The following is a 21,022-nucleotide window of genomic DNA, read 5'->3' as shown; positions in this document are numbered from 1 at the left end:
AAGAGCATGTGTGAGTGGGCTGCTTAAATACCCTCCAGGCTCCTCCCATAAACTCAGGCCACCATACTGGCCTTCTTATTTATTCGCATTTGAAACGATTCAGGAATAGAATAAATGGCTGGCTCTAATCACATGCTTCAAAATACACACCTCCGGGCCCATTTACGTTTCGCCGGCGTACATATGGGAGCAAGTGCTTTGTGAATACAGTACTTGCCTCTCTATGTTACGTCGGCGTAGCGCATATGAGATGCGCTACGCCCGCTCAAAGATACGCCAATGTATCTGAATCTGGCCCTATATAATTCCATCAGTTTACTGGGCCTTGCAGACCCTCGTTCAAAACACTAATAGTAATTTGGATTTGATAGAAGTGACCAGACCTAGGAGATAAAACCGCAACTCTTGCAACTTTAGAGAGCTTGTCACAGACTCAACCCCATCTCAAGTTTTAGCTAACCTTGGGTGCACCTGACCAAATCTTGAGATCCCCAAAATCCTCAGTACAACTCTCATCTATGTCCCAGAGTCTACAATAACACTGTAGCAGCGCTTCAATCAAACACTTGTTTGAGAGACTTCTATATAAAGTGCATATAGGAAACAGTTAGTGAAGCAGAGGTGATGGCTGTGATTGGACACGAGTCATTACAAAGTGCTCCTTTCACCAAGGGATGTTCACCATGTCGACATAGCTTTTACTTGATATCAGGGTCCGCAATTACATGTGAGGAAAAATAAAGTATCCACATAGAGCAGTACCGTTTTAAAGTTTATTAAAACCCCATAGTACCCACTCACAGATATGCGTACCAAAAAGTAAAAAAATCTTAGGCAATAAAATGTGAGTGTAATCGCTCAGACTTTCATGACCCTAAAGACATCTGTTTACCAGTTCCTCCAGCGTCTTCCTGGTTCCAAGTCCGTGGAGCGCACACGTCACTTCCGGTTAGTCAATGCGGAGTCCCGTGTTGACGCGTTTCGTCACTTCCTGATGCCCTCAGACGAAGTCAGGAAGTGATGAAACGCGTCAATGCACAAGTGTCCCAATAGAACAGGGCTTGCTATAGGCACACTCTGCAAAGGAGAGTTGCCAGGAGACACCAACAGGGAGCCTGAGAAGAGGAGGATTGGAGCTACTCTGGACAAAACCACTGCATAGAGCAGGTAAGTATAACATGTTTTTTTTTTTTACTATCAATTTAACTGGAAAGGCTTTCCTCAAGATTTCGATTGTTTACTACTATTACTGTATGTAGCCAGTCTGCACTGTTCTTGATGACCTTCCTTTCTCTTTTCCAGGCACTAGTTTTTGGTTTGTATACATCTTCCCGCCAACAGTCCATGCACTCTACTACAGAGGCCAAAAGTAACATATCCAGAAGGAAGGCCTATCTCCCCAAAGTAACAAATATAAACATACCCCATTGCCTATGCATAGGCAGCAACGCACATCTCCACCAGTTTGGAAAAGGACACTTCCACCCAGTGTAGGTCACAGCTTTTGCACCAGGTCACCTCCTGATGGTATGTTCAAGGTTGTATAAATATTATTGGCAAGATGAGGGGTAGTGTTAGGGTTTGTAAAAGTACAGCTATCCCTTACAATACCCCATAAAGTGGAAAAATGTATTTTTAAGTAACCAACAAATAAATGAATATATTGTTATCCTACATTGCTCCTTGTGTTTCAAATGATAAAAAATAAGTGACATCTGTTTTGTATGATATTTGTTATTTTTACATTTTAAACTGTTTTTTTTTTATGTTTAATTAACAAGCAGAAAGCATGACGAACCTATTAAATGCACCCCTAGGGGTACATGTACCACTGTTTGCAAAACTGTGGTTTAGAACAATTGCTGTTAAATTGCTTGATAGTATTCACAAACGTAACCACTTTCTAAAGTCTATAACCAGCCTAAATTACATACCGTAGTTACATAGTAGATGAGGTTGAAAAAAGACACAAGTCCATCAAGTCCAACCTATGTGTGTGATTATATGTCAGTATTACATTGTATATCACTGTATGTTGTGGTCATTCAGGTGCTTATCTAATCATTTTTTGAAACCATCGATGCCCCCCACTGAGACCACCGCCTGTGGAAGGGAATTCCACATCCTTGCTGCTCTTACAGTAAAGAACCCTCTACGTAGATTAAGGTTAAACCTCTTTTCTTCTAAATTTAATGAGTGGCCACTTGTCTTATTAAACTCCCTTCCGCAAAAATGTTTTAACCCTATTGTGGGGTCACCAGTATGGAATTTTTACATAGAAATCATATTCCCTCGTAGCCTCCTTGGCGGTATCCCCGAGCGTGACTCGGGGTGGTTTTTCCATGTTAGGATCGGTATCCCAGAGTCACGCTCGGGGTAGATGTGCAGAGCGTGCAGCGGCGCGGCTTACCTTCTCGCTGAATCCACAGGCTTGGTTTACTTACCTTGTCCCTGGATCCAGCGATGCATCCCCGCTGTGTGAGCGAGCAGGTCCTCGCTCGATTCACAGTGTCCCCGTGTGCCGCCGAGCTCCGTTCCCTGCGACGTTACGACGGACAGGGGGCGGAGAACGGCGCCAAATTCAAAAAGGTAAACAAACACATTACATACAGTATACTGTAATCTTATAGATTACAGTACTGTATGTAAAAAAAACACACCCCTTGTCCCTAGTGGTCTGCCCTGTTTCCTACATGTTCTTTTATATAATAAAAACTGTTCTTTCTGCCTGGAAACTGGAGATTGTCCATAGCAACCAAAAGTGTCCCTTTATGTCAAAAATGGTTTTAGATCAGCTAGAAAACAGCGATAATGAATTATAATCACTTGCAGAATTGAGCGATAGCGATTTGTGGGGAAATTCGTCATAACAAAATAAAAGTAATGACAGCGACAATTCTGCAACTGTGCAAATTTCAGTGATTTTGAGTTGATTACATTATTGAAAATGTTTTATTAGAATTATATTATTATTTGTTATAATTATTTATAATTATTTATTATATTATAATTTATCATTTTGTTTTTTTTTTAAATGTCATACCCGGGATGCCTACTAGACTCTTGTTTGGTCAGATTTAAATGAGTTATTCCTAAGAATTGCAGGCCTACAGTATAAAACGCCAAATTTCCTTGCAAATAATTGTACCGCTTTTGGTACGTAATTCCAGACAGAATCATACCGCCAGGGAGGTTAAGCGTCTCTTCTCCAGAGAGAATAAGTTCAGTGCTTGCAACTTTTCCTCATAACTAATATCCTCCAGTCCCTTTATTAGCTTTGTTGCCCTTCTTTGTACTCGCTCCATTTCCAGTACATCCTTCCTGAGGACTGGAGCCCAGAACTGAATAGCATACTCTAGGTGCGGCCGGACCAGAGTCTTGGAGAGTGGGAGAATTATTACTTTATCTCTGGAGTTAATCCCCTTTTTAATGCATGCCAATATTCTGTTTGCTTTGTCAGCAGCAGCTTGGCATTGCATACCATTGCTGAGCCTATCATCTACTAGGACCCCCAGGTCCTTTTCCATCCTAGATTCCCCCAGAGGTTCTCCCCCCAGTGTATAGATTGCATTCATATTTTTGCCACCCAACTGCATTATTTTACATTTCTCTACATTAAACCTCATTTGCCATGTAGTTGCCCACCCCATTACCTCTATCATGATGGAAATATGGACGCTTCCATTGAAGAGCCTTTAATTCAAAATGCTAAGTTTGTTTTTCTTGGACACCCCAAATAAAAAACTAATGTAATTAAAATAAACAACAATTCATTTTTTTTTTTTTAAGGAAATGGAAAAAAATACTTACATCGGACTCCCAACTCTTTAAAGGTGATAGTGACATTGGTGAACCTTAATGCTGCCTCTTGGGAAAGCTGGGAACTTAAAATCATGCAAGAATGTTCTCCTACTTAGACGGTGCTTTCTCAACAGATAACATTAAATCAAGGGAACCTTCAAGAAAATGTGTGGAATTCGGGCAAGGTAAGCATTGGGGGCCAGATTCATAAAAGAGATACGACGGCGTATCTCCTGATACGCCGTCGTATCTCTGAGATACGACGGTCGTAACTATGCGCCTAATTCATAGAATCAGGTTACGCATAGATCTCCCTAAGATCCGACAGGTGTAATTGACTTACACCGTCGGATCTTAGGCTGCAATTCTAGGCCAGGCGCTAGGTGACGATTCCATTGCGGTAGGCGTAGAATATGCAAATGAGTCATTACGCCGATTCACGAACGTACGCTTTGCCCATCGCTGTAAATTTACATAGTTTCCATAGAGATACGCGTCGTAAAGATAAAGCTGCCCCCTAGGTGGTCTAGCCAATGTTAAGTATGGCCGTCGTTCCCGCGTCAAAATTTTAAATTTCACGTTGTTTGCGTAAGTCGTCCATGAATGGCGCTGGACGCCATTTACGTTAACGTCGAAACCAATGACGTCCTTGCGACGTCATTTAGCGCAATGCACGTCAGGAAATTTTAGGGACGGAGCATGCGCAGTACGTTCGGCGGGGGAACGTGCCTAATTTAAATGGTCCCCGCCCCATTTGAATTAGGTGGGCTTGTGCCGGGCGGATTTACGCTACGACGCTGCAACTTTACAGGCAAGTGCTTTCCCCGTAAAACTTGCGGCGGTGTAACGTAAATGTAATACATTATGCCGCCGCAGAGTAAGCCGATTCTACCTGAATCTGGCCCTTTGTTCTTTTAATGTAGAGCAGTACTGCTATTTGAAGTCACTAGTTACGTGCATGATGAAAAAGTTTGTTTACTTTTGGATTTATTTGTTAAGTAAATCATTTTGTTTCATAGTATTCGTTATGTAAGAGCGATTCATTTTCGGAATTCATTTTGTGTATTCGGATTAATTTTGTACATTTGTTGTTCTGAATCGATTCGTATTTTCGGAAGTAGTTTTGGGAGATTGGCTATATTCATTTTAAAGGGGTTGTAAAGGATTTTTTTTTTTTTTTCACAATAAGCATCCTTTACCTGCAGACATTCCTCTTTTCACTTCCTCATTGTTCGTTTTTGCTCAGAAGTTGCTCTATTTCTTCTCTGTTCTGTTCACTTCCTGCTTGTCTGATTGTCACTCACCACCGTGAAGGGAGGGTTTACTGCGGTGGTCAGTGAAGTGCTCGCCCCCTCCTGGGAACTACATCTGTGCGGCAGGACGCTCTCTACGTGTTAGAGACTTCAAGGAGGTGTGAATTACTGGGCATGCCGCAATGCATACTGGGAAATGTAGTTCTTACATGAACGAGCGCCGCAAACCAGGAAGTGAATGAGAGAACAGAAACTAGAACGCCGGAGGTGATATAGATGAAGGAATTTAATAGATATTTACTCGTTTTTTAACAGAATCATTACACTATTCTGTCTGTCTACCTTGCAGACATTAATTTTAGGCACGTTTTTTTTTTCTTTACAACTCCTTTAATGGGTTCATTTGTTATTTCAGGAGATTACTTTGAGTCATTTCTGCTAGTCCATCCCACAAAAAGAAATGGGATTAGCTGATTGGACGATATCTACTGGAGACACATCAGAAAGTAACAAATGGATTAAATTAAGTTTGGATTACCGTATTTATCGGGGTATTGCGCGCTCCGGCGTATAGCGCGCACCCCTAATTTTGACCCTAAAATCCTGTAAAAAAACATTTTATTACATTTTACTAATTACAGTATTGGTGTCTTGCCCGGCGTCCATCGGCGGCCTCGTCCGGTCCGGCGTCCGTCTGCGGCCTCGGTGGTGTCCTCCCGGCTTCTCCCGCGCTGTCTTCATGTCGAATCCCCGCTTCCCGCGCTCAGTTTGAAGCCTCTGCCGACGTATACCGAGCGCCGTACACTCGGGTATATTTGGCCAGGCTCGGCTTCTCACGCATAAACGTCACAGAGTGTGACTACGAGCGAAGCCGAGCCTGGCCGAATGTACCCGAGTGTACTGCGCTCGGTATATGTTGGCGCAGGCATTCAAACACGGTGTGGGAAGCGGGTATCGGCGTATATCGCGCACCCACGATTTTGCCCTGGTTTTCAGGGCAAAAAAGTGTGCGATATACGCCGATAAATACGGTAATTTGTTTTGGTATGAGTCAGAGGTTTTTCATCCAACCCAAACACAAAAATTAGAAATCATCTTATTTCACTTTAATACCTTACTGTATATATTGCAATATGTTTGCATTTCGTATCATATTCATATGTAGTGGATTTCATATGTAGTGCATTTTTTATAATAAATAATGCAAAATAAAAATGAAATGGATCCAAATCAATTTGGATCATTTGTTATGTTGTTACGCTATTTCAGATGCTTCAAACATTAACAAAAGGCCGAAATTATTGCATCATGTCTTCCAAATGACACAAACAAATACTAATGAATTTGTTGTTGTCATGATTTATTGTGGACTCATTGATTTTTTTTTCTTTAATAACAAACATCTCTTTACTTACCTGCTCTGTAAAATGAAATTGCACAGAGTGGCCCAAAATCAATTTTTCTTGGTTCCCCACTGGTGCTGCTGGTTCCTCCTCTCTGTCCAGTGCCCTCATAGGAGGCAGCTTTCCACCGAGGCACTTGTGCATGCTCGCTCCCTTTGCTGCATCCATTGGCACAGACAGCGGGACTTGGCCACACCCCCGTTCCCTCATCGCTGGCTTTGATCGACAGCACTGGGAGCCAATGGCTACTAGTGCCCCAGCAAAGCCAGTGAGACACAGAAGTGATGGGGAGAAAATAAAAGAGCTTCAGATATGCACAGGGCTGGATCGAATGAGGGTTCAGGTAAGTATAAGGGGGGGGGGGGGGGCAAAATCAATGCCTAAACATTTTTACCTTAATGCAAGGAATGCATTTAGGTTAAAAATGTTTAGGCTTTAGAACCACTTTAAGTCCTTGGGCCCCTGGCACATGCCCCAGGCTGAGGCAGGGCCCAAGCAGAGAAAAGTTCTATACAGACATCCTCACCACCAGGCAAAGGCCAAGAAGGAACCAAACACTCTGGAAGAGATGACCCAAATATTTATTACTCAGGGTTCTTGGTTGGGTCAGATACGTATTCAGAACTTTTTGATTGACCTTTCCACGTTGATGGCTGTAACCTCCTTCACGGTAACAGACAGAAACAATCAAGCCCCTGAGCTTAGGAAAGACCTGCCGAACCCAGAAAATGTTAAACCATGCTTAGGCTGCTTACAGCCCAGTAGAAACTTTATTAACACAGCAGTCAGGGTCCATACACTTGCAAGGAGACTTCTACACCCATTATTTTAAAAGTGTGGAAATCTTTTGCTGGATTTATGATTACAGACAACATAATGGTACCATGACAAGTGATTAAAAGAACATAACAGAATCACAAGTGCTCTTTACTGTCCATAAAGATTTTCAAACATATTGGAAAAAAAAGCTGTTCTTCAAGGATTCTCTTGTAACTGATGAAAAGCTGCTTGTTTTTGTTGTTTTGGGCAGCAATAAAGATGCAGATGATGACAGTGAGACATGAACATATTATCCAATCGCAGAAATCTTTTTTTTTTTTTTTAAGATTTTTTAGGTCATTCCTATCTATATTCAAGATTGGAGTTACGTTAATGAAACATTTGTTTTCATTACAAGATGGGACCAGTTGAGTTCTCCTTTTTGCTGCAGCAGCGCAGTGAGTCAGATAACACAAGTATGCGTGTGTAGAGCATTGTAAGAAGAAAAATTACCAAAGCTTTACAAGTCCTTTGGTGGACTGGACTCTAAGCAACTTTCATGTAATCCTTCTAGTTATTGGCCATCAAGAGTGAAAGTATGGGAGGTGTATTTCCCCACCTGGATGCACCATTGCTAGTGGCTGAAGTTCTTTGGTTTGGAAGGGGGGACGCAGAAGTCCAGTACTTGACCCATGAGCTCGTAATGGTTTGTATATAACAAAAGTCCAACTAAAGTCTCATTTTCTCTTTGTAATCCTGTACTGCTATTATGTCATGAATTTTAAATTCGTGAAAATACCTTCTTTAAGTAGAATTATGAGGACTGAATATGTAATTCTGTGACTTCAGTTGGCCATTATGCCGCGGTCATTATTTCCAATGGAAAAAGTCAGATGGGGGCTTTTCATCAGATATTCCGACCATGAGTATGCCTCATCTGACTTTTTCCATTGGATTTTCCGACGGACTTAGATAGAGAGCAGGTTCTCAATTTTTCAGACGGACAGACGTTTGTCTGTATGTAATTTCGACAGGAAAAAAAGTATGCATGCTCGGAAGCATTGAACTATTTTTCTCGCCTTGTCGTAGTGTTGTACATCACTGCATTCTTAATGCTCGAAAGTTCAGAGAACTTTTGTGTGACCTTGTGTATGCAAGCCAAGCTTGAGCGGAATTCCGTCGGAAAAAGCATCCAGATTTTTTCAGATGGAAATTCCGCTTGTGTGTACAGGGCATAAGTGTCCCTCCTGGTGCACTGTGAAAGAAAGATGAAATTATGTTTGCTGTAAGAGTCTACTTCATGTTTAGGTAGCAGAGTATTAATCTTTTGATAATTACAGCTATACTTTGGTGGGGGAAAAAAAATTATATGTCGCTGATTGGAATGCGATGAGGAGCTGTGCCTTCAAGACACCTTTCAGTGCCGGATCTTGGCATTCTGGAATTCTGGCAGCGCCATGTGACATTCCATTGCATAGGATCCTGCTGCGGGAGGGGACTCTACATGGAGCCTGTGAAAATGTAGAAAACCCTTCATCATGTCACCTGCACCAAAATCATTGTGCTGAAATAACAATTACTTTGTTTTTCCTATAATACTTTTCTTACTGGAGCCTAGAGGCACTTAGAAGGTGAGGCAGCCATCTTGGGCACACTCATTTGAGCCAATTGACCTACCAGCATGTCTTTGGAGTGTGAGAGGAAACCGAAAAACCCAGAGGAGACCCACACAAGCACAGGTAGAAACATGCAAACTCAATGCAGATAGTGGCCTAAGCAGGACTCAAATCGAGGACCCTAGCACTTCAAGGCAGAAGTGCTAGTGCCTAAACCAGTGGTTACCAAACTGCTGCCCTTTGTTAGCCTTTAAAGTGGAGGTTCACCCGGAAATTAAAATTTTTAAGATTAGATTCATGCTCATTTTGTCAAGGGGAATCGGGTAGTTTTTTTAAAATCAAAGCCGTACTTACCGTTTTAGAGATACATCTTCTCCGCCGCTTCCGGGTATGACAGTCTTCCGACGGTCGCATCTATCACGTCACGATTTTCCGAAAGTAGCCGAACGTCGGTGCGCAGGCGCCGTATAGAGCCGCACCGACGTTCGGCTTCTTTCAGCTACTCGTGACGTGATAGATGCGACCGTCGGAAGCCTGTCAGAAGACTGTCAATCAAGAAGGAACGCCCAGACCCCAAGACCATACCCGGAAGCGGCGGAGAAGATTGCTCTCTAAAACGGTAAGTACTGCTTTATTTTTAAAAAACTACCCGATTCCCCTAGACAAACTGAGCATGAAACTCTTTCTACCACTGGTATGAGGCATTATTACTCTTTCCACTGACACCAAGAGTGGGGGAATTATTCCTTCCATTGACAGCAACAATGGTGCATAATTCCTCCCACTGGTCTAAACGATTGGGCACTATTTATCCTACTGACAGCAACAATGGGGCATTATACCTCCAACTAATACCAGCGATAGGAAACTATTCTTCAAGCTAATTCCAATGATCAGGCACTATTCCCTCAACTAATTCCAATGAAGGTGCACTATTCCTCCCACTAATTCCAATGAAGGGGCACTATTCTTCCAACTAATACCGATAGGGCACTATTCCTCAAACTAATTCCAACGATGGGACACTATTCTTCCAAGTAATTCCAATGATGGGACACTATTCTTTCAACTAATAACAAATATGGGGCACTATTCCTCCAGCTTATACCAGTTGTGACAGGAGTGACTTTGGGTCGGGGGTTTGTGGAACTCAGCCTGCCCCGGAGAGTTCTGGAGGCTCCTTGTCCAGCTTCCCCGATGCCTTTTTATGTGTAACTCACCCTGTGTCTCCAATAGGGGCACAGGGTAAATGAGAACCCCACTATGATCTGTGCTAGTCAGACTCAATGCTGTATATATGTATATATAATGTGTGCTGTCTCATGCTGTTGTGTACTATTTGCTGTGATGGTTTGGGGTGTGACTGTAGTTTATTGTCTATTGTGACTGTCTGCCAAAACTATTATGGGAGGTGTAAGTGTGTTTGCTGTGAGATAAGAGGGAGGGGGGATTCCTCCAGCAGCCCCCTGTGGATAAGACTGTTTACTGATGAGAAGTTTGAACACACCTGACCTGTGTGTCCATTGTTATTGGACAGTTTAACCCGCCCTGTTTTCCAAGGGTGGGGGGAAGTGTTTTGAAGTGAGAGATCAATATAACATGTGCTTGAATAAAAGAGTCTGCTGGTTTTTGCCCTACACTGAGGTGTTGTCTGGTGACTGGGGGGCTGGAGAGTCTTGGATGATGCTGGTTCTGGACAGAGGAAGCATTGACGGCAGACCAAGTTTTGTTTGAGGACAAGGGTTCTTCACACCAGTGATGGAGCACTATTCCTCCAACTAATACCTGGGAAGGGGATCTATTCCTCCAACTAATACCAACAACGGGGCACTATTGCTCCAACTAATACTAGTGATGGGACACTATTGCTCCAACTAATACTAGTGACGGGGCACTATTCCTCCAACGAATACCAATGACGGGGCACTGTTACTACTCCTATCAACCACAGGTGCTATGTAACTTTTTTAATCCCACCAAGCCAGAGAAATTGCTTACTCTTACTGATGCCGGTGCATTTTCTGCTCTACCTGGCCACAATCTGCCCCTCCTAAAGTCTGAGGTACAATACACTGGCCCTTCATTTAGAAATTTTGCAGACCCCTGCACAAAGTTATAATGTACCATCTCCACTGGGCCACGCTTATTGGATGGCTCATTATGACAACCTGATTGATGTAACAAGGAAGCCAAAGCAGGCAAATTGTACACAGCCTCTTTTCTTGAATTTGCAACTACATAAATACGAACGCATTTTCATTTTTCTTACCTTTTGTATCGCTTTAATTAAATCATTTTTTTTTAGTTGTTTTTTTTTCAGCAACAGCGCAGTGAGGAGTCGCTGCAGCACAAACAAACCATTATGTACAGGCATCAATGCTACCTCCAACTTTTAACAACCCATAGCGAACAGTTTATGGATCAAGACTGTTGATTTCAAATACATCGTAAATTGTCATTCCGTGTTTATGAGCCCCCAAGGAGCGTTCTGTGCTTTCCCAAAAGGCCATTTCCCTTCTCCAAACACATGCTCCTAAATCTCTTGCTTTTATATCTGTGCCAGAGTCTTAATGAAGACTTTTTGATGCAAGAGAGTATTTAAGACGGGAGCGAGTCAATTTAAGGCTCAACTTGGCTTCATCAAGTCGCTTGGCTTCTGTTCTGGAAAACGGTTTACATGTTAACTAATTGCGCATTTAAACTGCTCGCTGTTCTTTAAGCTCAATCATAATACGTGTGTTTGTCTTCATAAAGCTTTCGCCAAGTGAAAAATGCCAACAGCTGTACGGCGTACTTCGATTATGAGAAATCCTGTGCCTGCCGTAATCTCAATGTATATACGCAGCACAAACAGGCTTGACTAAATCCAAAACATATTTTATTTTACGTGCTTTAATTGTTTGCTTAGGCTGCCGTAGCGCGCACACGCCAGCCGAAAATATCTTTCTTTTACGCATTTTATTTTCTCACAAGGTAGTGAAAGTAAACACAGACTCCTAGAAAGTTCCCTTGGGGGAAATTTCAGTGGGAGAGATAAATCCAGCCTCCCTATCACAGGTTCCTCTCGAATACTTAACCAATTATCCGAATGTAATTGTCTCTACTACAGGAAAACAAAATGACAAGCACATTTCCGGGACTCAGTTAATGTTTAAGAAAACATAATACAAACATACAATCTAGTTTTTAAAGTGGACGTGTAACTTAGTGGCAGGTATGGGGCTACCTAGGATGTGTAGTGTTGCGTTTTTGATGAGTGAAATTAAAGAGGACTGGTCACAATTGGGCGTGTGCAAGTATCAGGACTAAATCCTTTGGATTATGTACATTTTTTGTTGTTTTTTTTTCCTTTATTAACTACTTCCCAATGACCGGGCCATTTTTTGCACTGCGTCAATTTAAATGACAATTATGCAGTCGTGCGACGTGGCTCCCAGACAAAATTGACATCCTTTTTTTTACCACAAATAGAGCTTTCTTTTGGTGGTATTTGATCACCTCTGTGTTTTTTATTTTTTGCACAAAACAAAAAAAGAGCGACATTTTTGAAAAAAAGCAATATTTTTTACTTTGTACTATAATAAATATCCCCAAAAATATATAGAAAAACGATTTTTCTCCTCATCCCTACCAAGCATACCTGCACAGGAAAGAGTCCATACTTGGCAAAAGTCCATCTTGGCAGTATCCAGAAGCTGGTGCCTTCACGGCAGACTTCAAGTTCCAGCAATCTCCCTTTGCTGAGGAAAGCTTCTAAAGCCAGGTGTTCTGTAGCAGGCACTCAGCATGATGCAGCAGGCTTGACATGATGGACTCCGGCAATGGCAACCACAAACAAAGAGCAGTAAACTACAAACAGCAGCAGCGGCCCCTAGGATCCGGACCCCTGTCCCTTTCATAATACGTAGAACCAGTGGGTCATATTCAAAAAGCCCACCAAGAAAGCACCAGGAAACATAATAAACTCCCAGCCTCTCGGGACTGCCTCCCAGGTGGGGCAGCACCCAACTAGGCTAAAATAGGCAACCTGCCTAAAGGCTGCTTGTATAAACCAATGGCCTTATGCATCGATGTTTACCCAGCCATGCACATACGGCACATTTCCCTCAGCATGAAAGTGGCGCTTCTAGGGAAATACACTGGGGCAGATCCACATAGCTTTACACCTGTGCCGCGTATCAGAGATCACACCATAACTTTTCCGGCTTTGGTTCGAATCCTGAAAGCTTACGTGCCGAAAGTTACGGCGGCGTAGTGTATCTCTCGGCGCGTAATTCAAATCGGCGGGTAGGGGGCGCGATTCATTTAAATGAAGCGCGTCCCCGCGCCGAATGAAGTGCGCATGCGTCGTTCCGAAATTTCCCGCCGTACTTTGCGCAAAGTGACGTCGCAACGACGTCATTTTTTTAATTTAGACGTGACTTACGTCCATCCCTATTCACGGACGACTTACGCAAAAAAAAATAATAATTTCGACGCGGGAACGACGGCCATACTTTAACATGGCAAGTCTATCTATACGCCGCAAAAAAGCAGCTTTAACTATACGCCGGAAAAAGTCGACTAGAGACGACGTAAGAGAATGCGACGGCCGCGCGTACGTTCGTGGATCGTCGGAAAAAGCTCATTTGCATACCCAACACGGAAAACGTCGCAAACTCCACCCAGCGGACGCCAGAGTATTGCATCTGCGATCCAAATGCGTACGAAGCCGTACGCCTGTCGGATCGAACCCAGATGCCGTCGTATCTTGGTTTGAGGATTCAAACTAAAGATACAACGCAGGAAATTTGAAAGTACGCCGGCGTATCAGTAGATACGCCGGCGTACTTGCACTGTGGATCTGCCCCACTGTATCTGCAGGTAAGCGCAGATGCAGAAGTAATTCACAGCACTTGAGCTACAGGAGAGCGCCAGACATTTTAAGCTACAAGACTCAAGACAAAAGTGTGCAAATGTCCATGTGCATGAAGCCTACCCCTAAATCCCATTCAGCACTGGGAGCCAATACTCTTGAGCACGAAGTAGAATGGGACTTCATGTGATATTGCTAGGCCATACAGTGCTGTGACATGTAAAAGTCCAAAGCCTCAAGTGCAGAGAACATCATCTCACTCTTAAGTGCCTAACAAATACAAGACACTCTCTGCTGTTTTACCCAAGTCTGGCTTATTACTTTCCATCTGCTATCCATAACATACTGTTTTTACTGCAAGCTACTTTATACAGCTGTAAGGCCTTGTACACACGATAGGATAGCCAGAGGACAACGGTCTGAAGGACCGTTTTCATTAGTCCAAACCGATCGTGTGTAGGCCCCATAGGTTATTTAACCTTAGGTAAAAAAATGAGAACTTGCTTTAAAATTTAACCTATGGACTGGTAACCGATAGGTCAAAACCGATCGTTAGTATGGAAAACCATCGGTTAAAAACCCACGCATGCTCAGAATCAAGTCGACGCATGCTTGGAAGCATTGAACTTTTTTTCAGCACGTCATTGTGTTTTACATCACCGCGTTCTGACACGATCATTTTTTTAACTGATGGTGTGTAAGCACGACGAACCATCAGTCAGCCTCATAGGTTAACCTAGGACAACGATCCTTCAGACCGTTGTCCTCTGGCTATCCTATTGTGTGTGTACGAGGCCTAAGAGTTATATACTCTCACACCACCCATGATTTGTATTCTAGTCTGTATCACTAACCCTTTACTATATCGCTAAGCTCCAACCCTACACTATTGAGGTTGTACCTGCTTTTATACATGTTATGTAACAGAGCACAGCAATGCCCTGGTACAGTGCACCAGCCTATAGTTTTCATTATATAATACAACTTTCTGCAGTGACACATACCTTTCAGATTAATAGTTGAAGCGTCCTTCAGATAAACTGATAAGTACCAGGGGCTGGAAGAATGTCCTAAATTCCTAACTTGATTTCCCTGAAAGTCAAAAACGAATAAAAAAGAAGGATTATATATACCAATTCACAACAAAAATGCCAGACTGTAGCTTGCAACATCCTGCAATCAGATTCTGCTTTAATCCAGAACAATGGTATTCAATAAAAGAAATTCTGGCATAGATTTCTTGTTGCGTAGTATTTTATCAGAAGCACATTGGGTTTAGAGGTTTTTAGGAGGTTGGGCTCAGGCTGACAGGTTAAGGTGTGGGATTAATCTTAAATCAAACCTGTGTTTTGCTCATAAAGGGCAAAATAACAAGTTCCCTTTACACATAGCCCCAACTATCCCTGATTTCGAGGGATTGTCCCTGATTTGGAACAAAGTCCCTCTGTCCCTCTTTCCTTCTAATTTGTTCCTCATTTTGGGCTGATCTATATAACTGTATAAAAATGCATATTTATCTTTCAAAATGTGTTTCCCAGGGCTAAACCTTACATCCCATTTCTAAATTGCTGCATTTGTAAATTAAAACAAAAAGTGTAAATTAAAGTAATAGTAGTGGTAATAGTAGTCCTGATGAAGCGGATGGTCCACGAAATGCGTTGACCCTTCTAGCAGACCTTATGCACAGACTTGTTTGTAATGTACTACATTGATAGCAATGTATACTTTTTATATTGTGTAAAATAAAGACTAAATTCTTTTAGACATATTGGGCCAGATTCAGAAAGCCGTGCGCAAAGTTGCGGCGGCGTAACTTTCACGGACGAGTTACGCAAACGACGTAAAAATTTTCACATTTCCCGCGGTCACGACGTCCATACTTAACATAGGATGCGCCTGCTTTGGGCAGCTTTATCTTTACGCCGGGAAAACCCTTACGTAAACGGCGTAAAGTGACTGCGTCGGGCCCGCGTGCATTCGTGAATTGGCGTATCTCGCTGATTTACATATTCTCAGCGTAAATCAGCGAGAACGCCCCCAGCGGCCATTTTAAAATTGCAGTTAAGATCTGACGGTGTAATACAATTACGCCTGTCAGATCTTTGCTGCAAACCGGCTTATCTTGTTTTCTGCATACAGAAAAACAGATAAGCCGGCGCAAAGTGTGAGTTATGCCGGCGTATCACTGATACGCCGGCATAACTCTTTCTGAATCTGGCTCATTGTATGTTATTAGTATCTGTTTCTGTGTTATTGTGCACACGGTGGGTATACAGTATCTAAATTCTTCCTCTTTGCCACTATATACGGGATGATACCCCTGTGTTCATATGTTTTCAATATAGCTACACTCCTTCCCACAAACACAAACTCCTTGCATACTTTTGCTAATAGGTGTGCCTTGTTTCTTTACAGCAGCATGTACCCTCTTTTTCTTCACTCTCTCACCACTCCACGGCTAGGAACAAAGAAAATAACAAATACCGGTACTTTTGGGTATTGAGCAACATGTGGATTGCATCACGTGACAGGGCTTGTGCTTCGTGATTGTACCAGATGGGGACAGGAAGAGTCCTCAGCCCTGTATAAGCTCTGATTGTAATACTTGGAGTCTATACAGGGCTACTTTCCTAACTACTTTTCTTAACTAACCATGCTTGAAAGCGGAGGTGAGTATGCTTTGTTTGGTGGGGAGACATTTAAGGGGACCTTCACTAAAAAGTAAAAGTGCTGCCCTAATAACTAAAACATTTTTTTATGGGGAGTGGTACCCAAAGGCACTTTCTCATCTCTTGCCTAGGCGAGAATGAAATGCACCTAGCCATACCCCCTGGCCACACTCGCCCACCAACATGTCAATGTCCCAGGATGCTGCAACTCAGTGTGATATCATGATATAAATGCAACTGCAACAAAGTCACACTTGAACTTTAAGGGCTTATTACTGGCTTAAGGGTCTGGTATGGACTTAGAGGGGGATCCCACACCGTTTTTTTTTTTTTTATATTTTTCTATTGCCAGCAATTATATTGTATTTCCGGCAATTTAAATGTCATTTTCCTTTATATATTTCAGATTTGCTGCAGCAATTTCTACACATAGTACAGATGCGCCATTTTTCAGGTAGACTAAAGCCCCCAGGCACGATATTTTAAGGATTTTTTCATTTTTAATGTTTCACCTTAATCATCATTAAAATCACTGCTCCTGTAATTTTTTGCATTGGTACATGTCCGCCAGGGAAGTACCCAGAACCCAATACCATTTTTATGACCAATAACTTGCATATAAGCCTTCAAAATAGGAACTTTTGATTTTTCCAATTTGGGTCCCATAGACTTCAATGGGGTTTGGGTCCAAACGTTCGCTATGTTCGGGAGTTCCGATGCAAACCGAACCAGGGGGCATTCGGCCCATCTCTTATTCTGAATGCGAGGGTCTGGTCCATAATAATCACCTGATGCACTCTGTGTGTTTTAATGAGAAAATTAGCCCTTGGGGAGATTCTCGCCCTTGAGGAGATTCTCACCAAAATAAATTAATTAATACATTTTATTGCAGGGGGTGCCTAAAATGTTAAAATGATCTTAGTGCAGACTTCTGGAAAAATCAGCGAGCCAATCACACAAGCAGGAAATTACATTTATGGGGGTGTTCTGTTCACCAACTGTGCACAGGCCACCTCCGGGTTGCCATATTGCACTGAAATATACAGAAAATTACAGCGGCCGTAGATTGAAATGGAAAGGTATTTTTTTTATATCATTTAATTACGACATGGCTTGTTGTAATTGTAATAAAATTGTAAATGTATATGTAAGATATTTTTTTCTTTGTCATATATTTTTTTCACATAAGAGGAGTTAATCTTTAATGGTCGGACAACCAAAGGGGAATTCTACTTTGCGGGTGATGCTTTTAGGTGTAATTATCTAACAGATTCTGAAATCAATGGGAGAACACAGCAAGGGGTCCCACTGTTCTGTTATTTAGGGTTTACATTGGCCAGTGCCTGTGCATAATTAGTTTTGGGTGCATTGCTCTTTAGGCCCACTGAAATCAGCTGAAAACCGAAAAAGACAAATTTGAAGCGTGGTATTCGCTGTATTACCATAAACAGGGTCTTTTATAATAAAAAAAGGAGAGAAGTACCTTGATATCCAGGAATGTAATTTTAGGCTGCATCAGAAGTGGCTGTCCAGCCGGCCCCCCCACTGGCTGTACATCAATAAAGAGTCTATGAGGTCTCACGTACACAGCACTGCGACTTTCTTCTGCGTCACTACTCCTGCAAGAAATAGACATAATTCTCCATTAGACACATAAAGAAATGAGGATGAGAAATGAAGAGCCTGGGATGTGTACTGGGATGGGTACCTTTCCTTTGTAGGGAGGGAAGAAGTGTACACTTTAGCTAAACCTGTTGAAGTCTTTATTTTTGCTGTGCAATTTTATTTTTTTGAAGATGAAGTCTTTTGACATGTTCATGTCTTTTGTCACATGATTGAGCTGAACTGCATGCACCCATCTTGGCAGAGAAAGAGTTAAAAGGGGGCTCTTGACAATTCTTCCAGTGGTGAGTACACGTGATGTAACCAATATGTAATGACGTCCACACACACTCTGTGCAATTCTATCAAAGTGATTGAATACGCAAATAATCAAATCATCATAACTCCCCTTCTCAGATAATTATTACCGTATATACTCGAGTATAAGCCGACCTGAATATAAGCCGGGGCACCTAATTTTACCACAAAAAAATAGGAAAACGTATTGGCTCGAATATAAGCCTAGGATGAGAATGCAGCAGCTACTGTAAGCGGAAAAGAGGGTCAACAATGCCCATTTGCAGCCTCCCTGTGCCCATTGCATGCCTCCCTGTGCCCGTTGCACGCCTCACTGTGCCCGTTGCATGCCCCACTGTGCCCATTGATGCCTCACTGTGCCCATTACAAGCCTCACTGTTTCCATTCCATGCCTCGCTGTGCCCATTGCAGCCTCACTTTGCCATACCTGATGAGAGCCCTGTCATGCTTTGCCAAGCCTCACTGTGCCATACCTGATAAGAGCTGTGTCATGCTTTGCCAAGCCTCACTGTGCCATACCTGATGAGAGCCGTGTCATGCTTTGCCAAGCCTCACTGTGCCATACCTGATGAGAGCCGTGTCAAGCTTTGCCAAGCCTCACCGTGCCATACCTGATGACACCACTCTAGTGCTCTGGCCACTATTAGTACACACAGCTGCTTACTAGAGGTTCAGATCTGAAATATATGGAGATCTTACAGCGCTTCAGGGACAAATCCCCAAAAGGATGGACAGGCACAACACTCAACCCTCAGCTGTGAAAATGGCATTGCACAATGCTTCAAAGCACTTCTAGGATCCCCGCTGGATGGGTGGCTCTCCCACATACGCCAGTGCAGTGTCACTCACACATAGGGAAGAGCAAGAAGAACTCAGATAGTGAAGTACAATCAAACTGAGTTTGTTTGAAACACATTTGCATCATGTTTTGATACATGGTATAACTTTTTTAAACAGCCGCCCAATGCGTTTCGTCCTCTTCTAAGGGGATAGAGTAAGGGAGGGTTTTAAACACTGTCAGATTTTTTTCACCATCTGTGCCCCATTGTGGAGATTTCCCTTCACTTCCTTTACCATAACCAAATAAGAAGTGAAATCCCTGAAAATGATGGGAATTCTCTGGGAACCCTCAGGTCACCTTAACGGGGGCACCGACAGCGATAAAAACTGACAGACGTTTTAATCCCTCTCCACTCTATCCAAACTAAAAAAAAAGTTTTGCGTTTAGTTATACTTTAATTTTCATTCTCACAGTGGATCTTTATTTTGCAAATTTGGATTTATGTGTTTGGGATTATTTATATTTTTCTGGCTGTGTAAGTGAATTGCATTTTAATAATTATCTGAGTTTAAAGCAATAGCACAACACAATCTGTTGAGTTTATAGTAGGATTTTTTTTTGTGTTTAAAATATTGGTGGGTGGTGCTGTTGGTTTTATTTTAATTTTCTTTTGGTTTCTGAGAACTTTTAACATTAAGGCTCCGTTGACACCTAGGCGTTGTTGTTTTACAGGTGTTTTTAGGGCGTTTTTTCTGGTGTTTTTCTGGAGTTTTGTAGCGTTATTGTACAGGAATTTTCAAGGTAAAAAGCTCATCAATGTAAAAGAATTTAAACGCCTGTAATCTGCCAAAAAAAAAGCTCCTATACTTTTGTGAGCGACGGGCGTTTTGCTTTAAGAGACAGAACGCTCAGATGTGAACAGGGGCCATTGAAATGAATGGGAGTTGTCTTGTTGGGCACCTAGGTGTGAACAAAGCCTTAACTTTTATACATAACTCCCCTTCTGATTGATTTAGACTCAATTTAGATCAAATTTGATCAAATTCCCCCAAAAAAGTAGAAAATTATCAACCATTTTATATTGAACGGCAGCATTTTTTTTAAATGAATATTGCAATTGATCAGATTGTGAGATTAAATGGTGGAAACAAAGGTGTAATCCATCATTTATGAAATTTATGATCATATTTATCGACTAAAATCCGATTCCACGTGTGTAGCATACAGATCAAATGGGTTGTCAACAACAGATAGATTATACCTAATGGAAAAGATTAATGGGGAAAGAAATGGATCATTTATTGAAACTTGTATGGCCACCATAAACTGTAAAAAAGTGAATTTTTAACCATCCCTGCCAAAATGAAGGCACCAGTATCACGATTAATGGTCAATAAGGTGCTCTTGCTTAACTGGATGTTGGGTGCATGGTGGAGCTTGACCTCAGGGGCAGGGAACCCCAAAGTCAGGGAAGTCAAGCCTATATATAGCAACACAATAACTCCATCTCCAGGATTCGGGGGGCGCACAGAAGAGGTTTTTCTGGCCTGAATATAGCAGACACCTTGTAAAGAGGACCTTTACTTTTTTAAAGGTTCAATTTAAGCTTAAAACTGAACTCCAGGCACAAAAAGATGGATTCTAATATATTTCTCAATAGCCACAAAGGATCTAAATCCACTTTATATGTACCAAAAGCATTTGCCAACCCAAATGTTACCTTGTAAAATTGGCAGTGACATCATCACTGTGCTGTACATAGTCTGTGTAGAGAGCAGAACTGTGTGTGTGTGTGTGGGGGGGGGGGGGGGGCACCAGGCACCATCCACTATAGAAAACTACAGAAGGGAAGACGGAAACAAGACCTGTCACCTTGTACAAGGAGAGAGAGCAGCAGTGAGTGGTCTTTGTTACAGGAAGCTCCTGCACAGAGGGAAAGTCTCACACTGGATTCAGAAGAAACAC

General features: G+C 42.2%; 1 protein-coding gene across 1 annotated transcript in view; it reads right to left on the bottom strand.

Annotated features, from left to right (window-relative positions):
- The window catches only part of LOC120936192 (fibrocystin-like), a 123,461-nt gene that overhangs the window by 78,607 nt on the left and 23,832 nt on the right, over nt 1–21,022 (bottom strand). The window contains exons 2-3 of the mRNA XM_040348360.1: nt 17,840–17,975; nt 14,692–14,779 (exon numbers count right to left, since the gene is read on the bottom strand). Of these exons, the coding sequence (XP_040204294.1) occupies nt 14,692–14,779; nt 17,840–17,975 (224 nt within the window). The remainder of the gene's footprint in view (nt 1–14,691; nt 14,780–17,839; nt 17,976–21,022) is intronic.

This window comes from Rana temporaria, chromosome 4 (genome assembly GCF_905171775.1).
Source record: "Rana temporaria chromosome 4, aRanTem1.1, whole genome shotgun sequence".
Classification (NCBI taxonomy): Eukaryota; Metazoa; Chordata; class Amphibia; order Anura; family Ranidae; genus Rana; species Rana temporaria.
The sequence above is the reverse complement of the archived record's forward strand: the minus strand, read 5'-3'. Positions and strand labels throughout refer to the sequence as shown.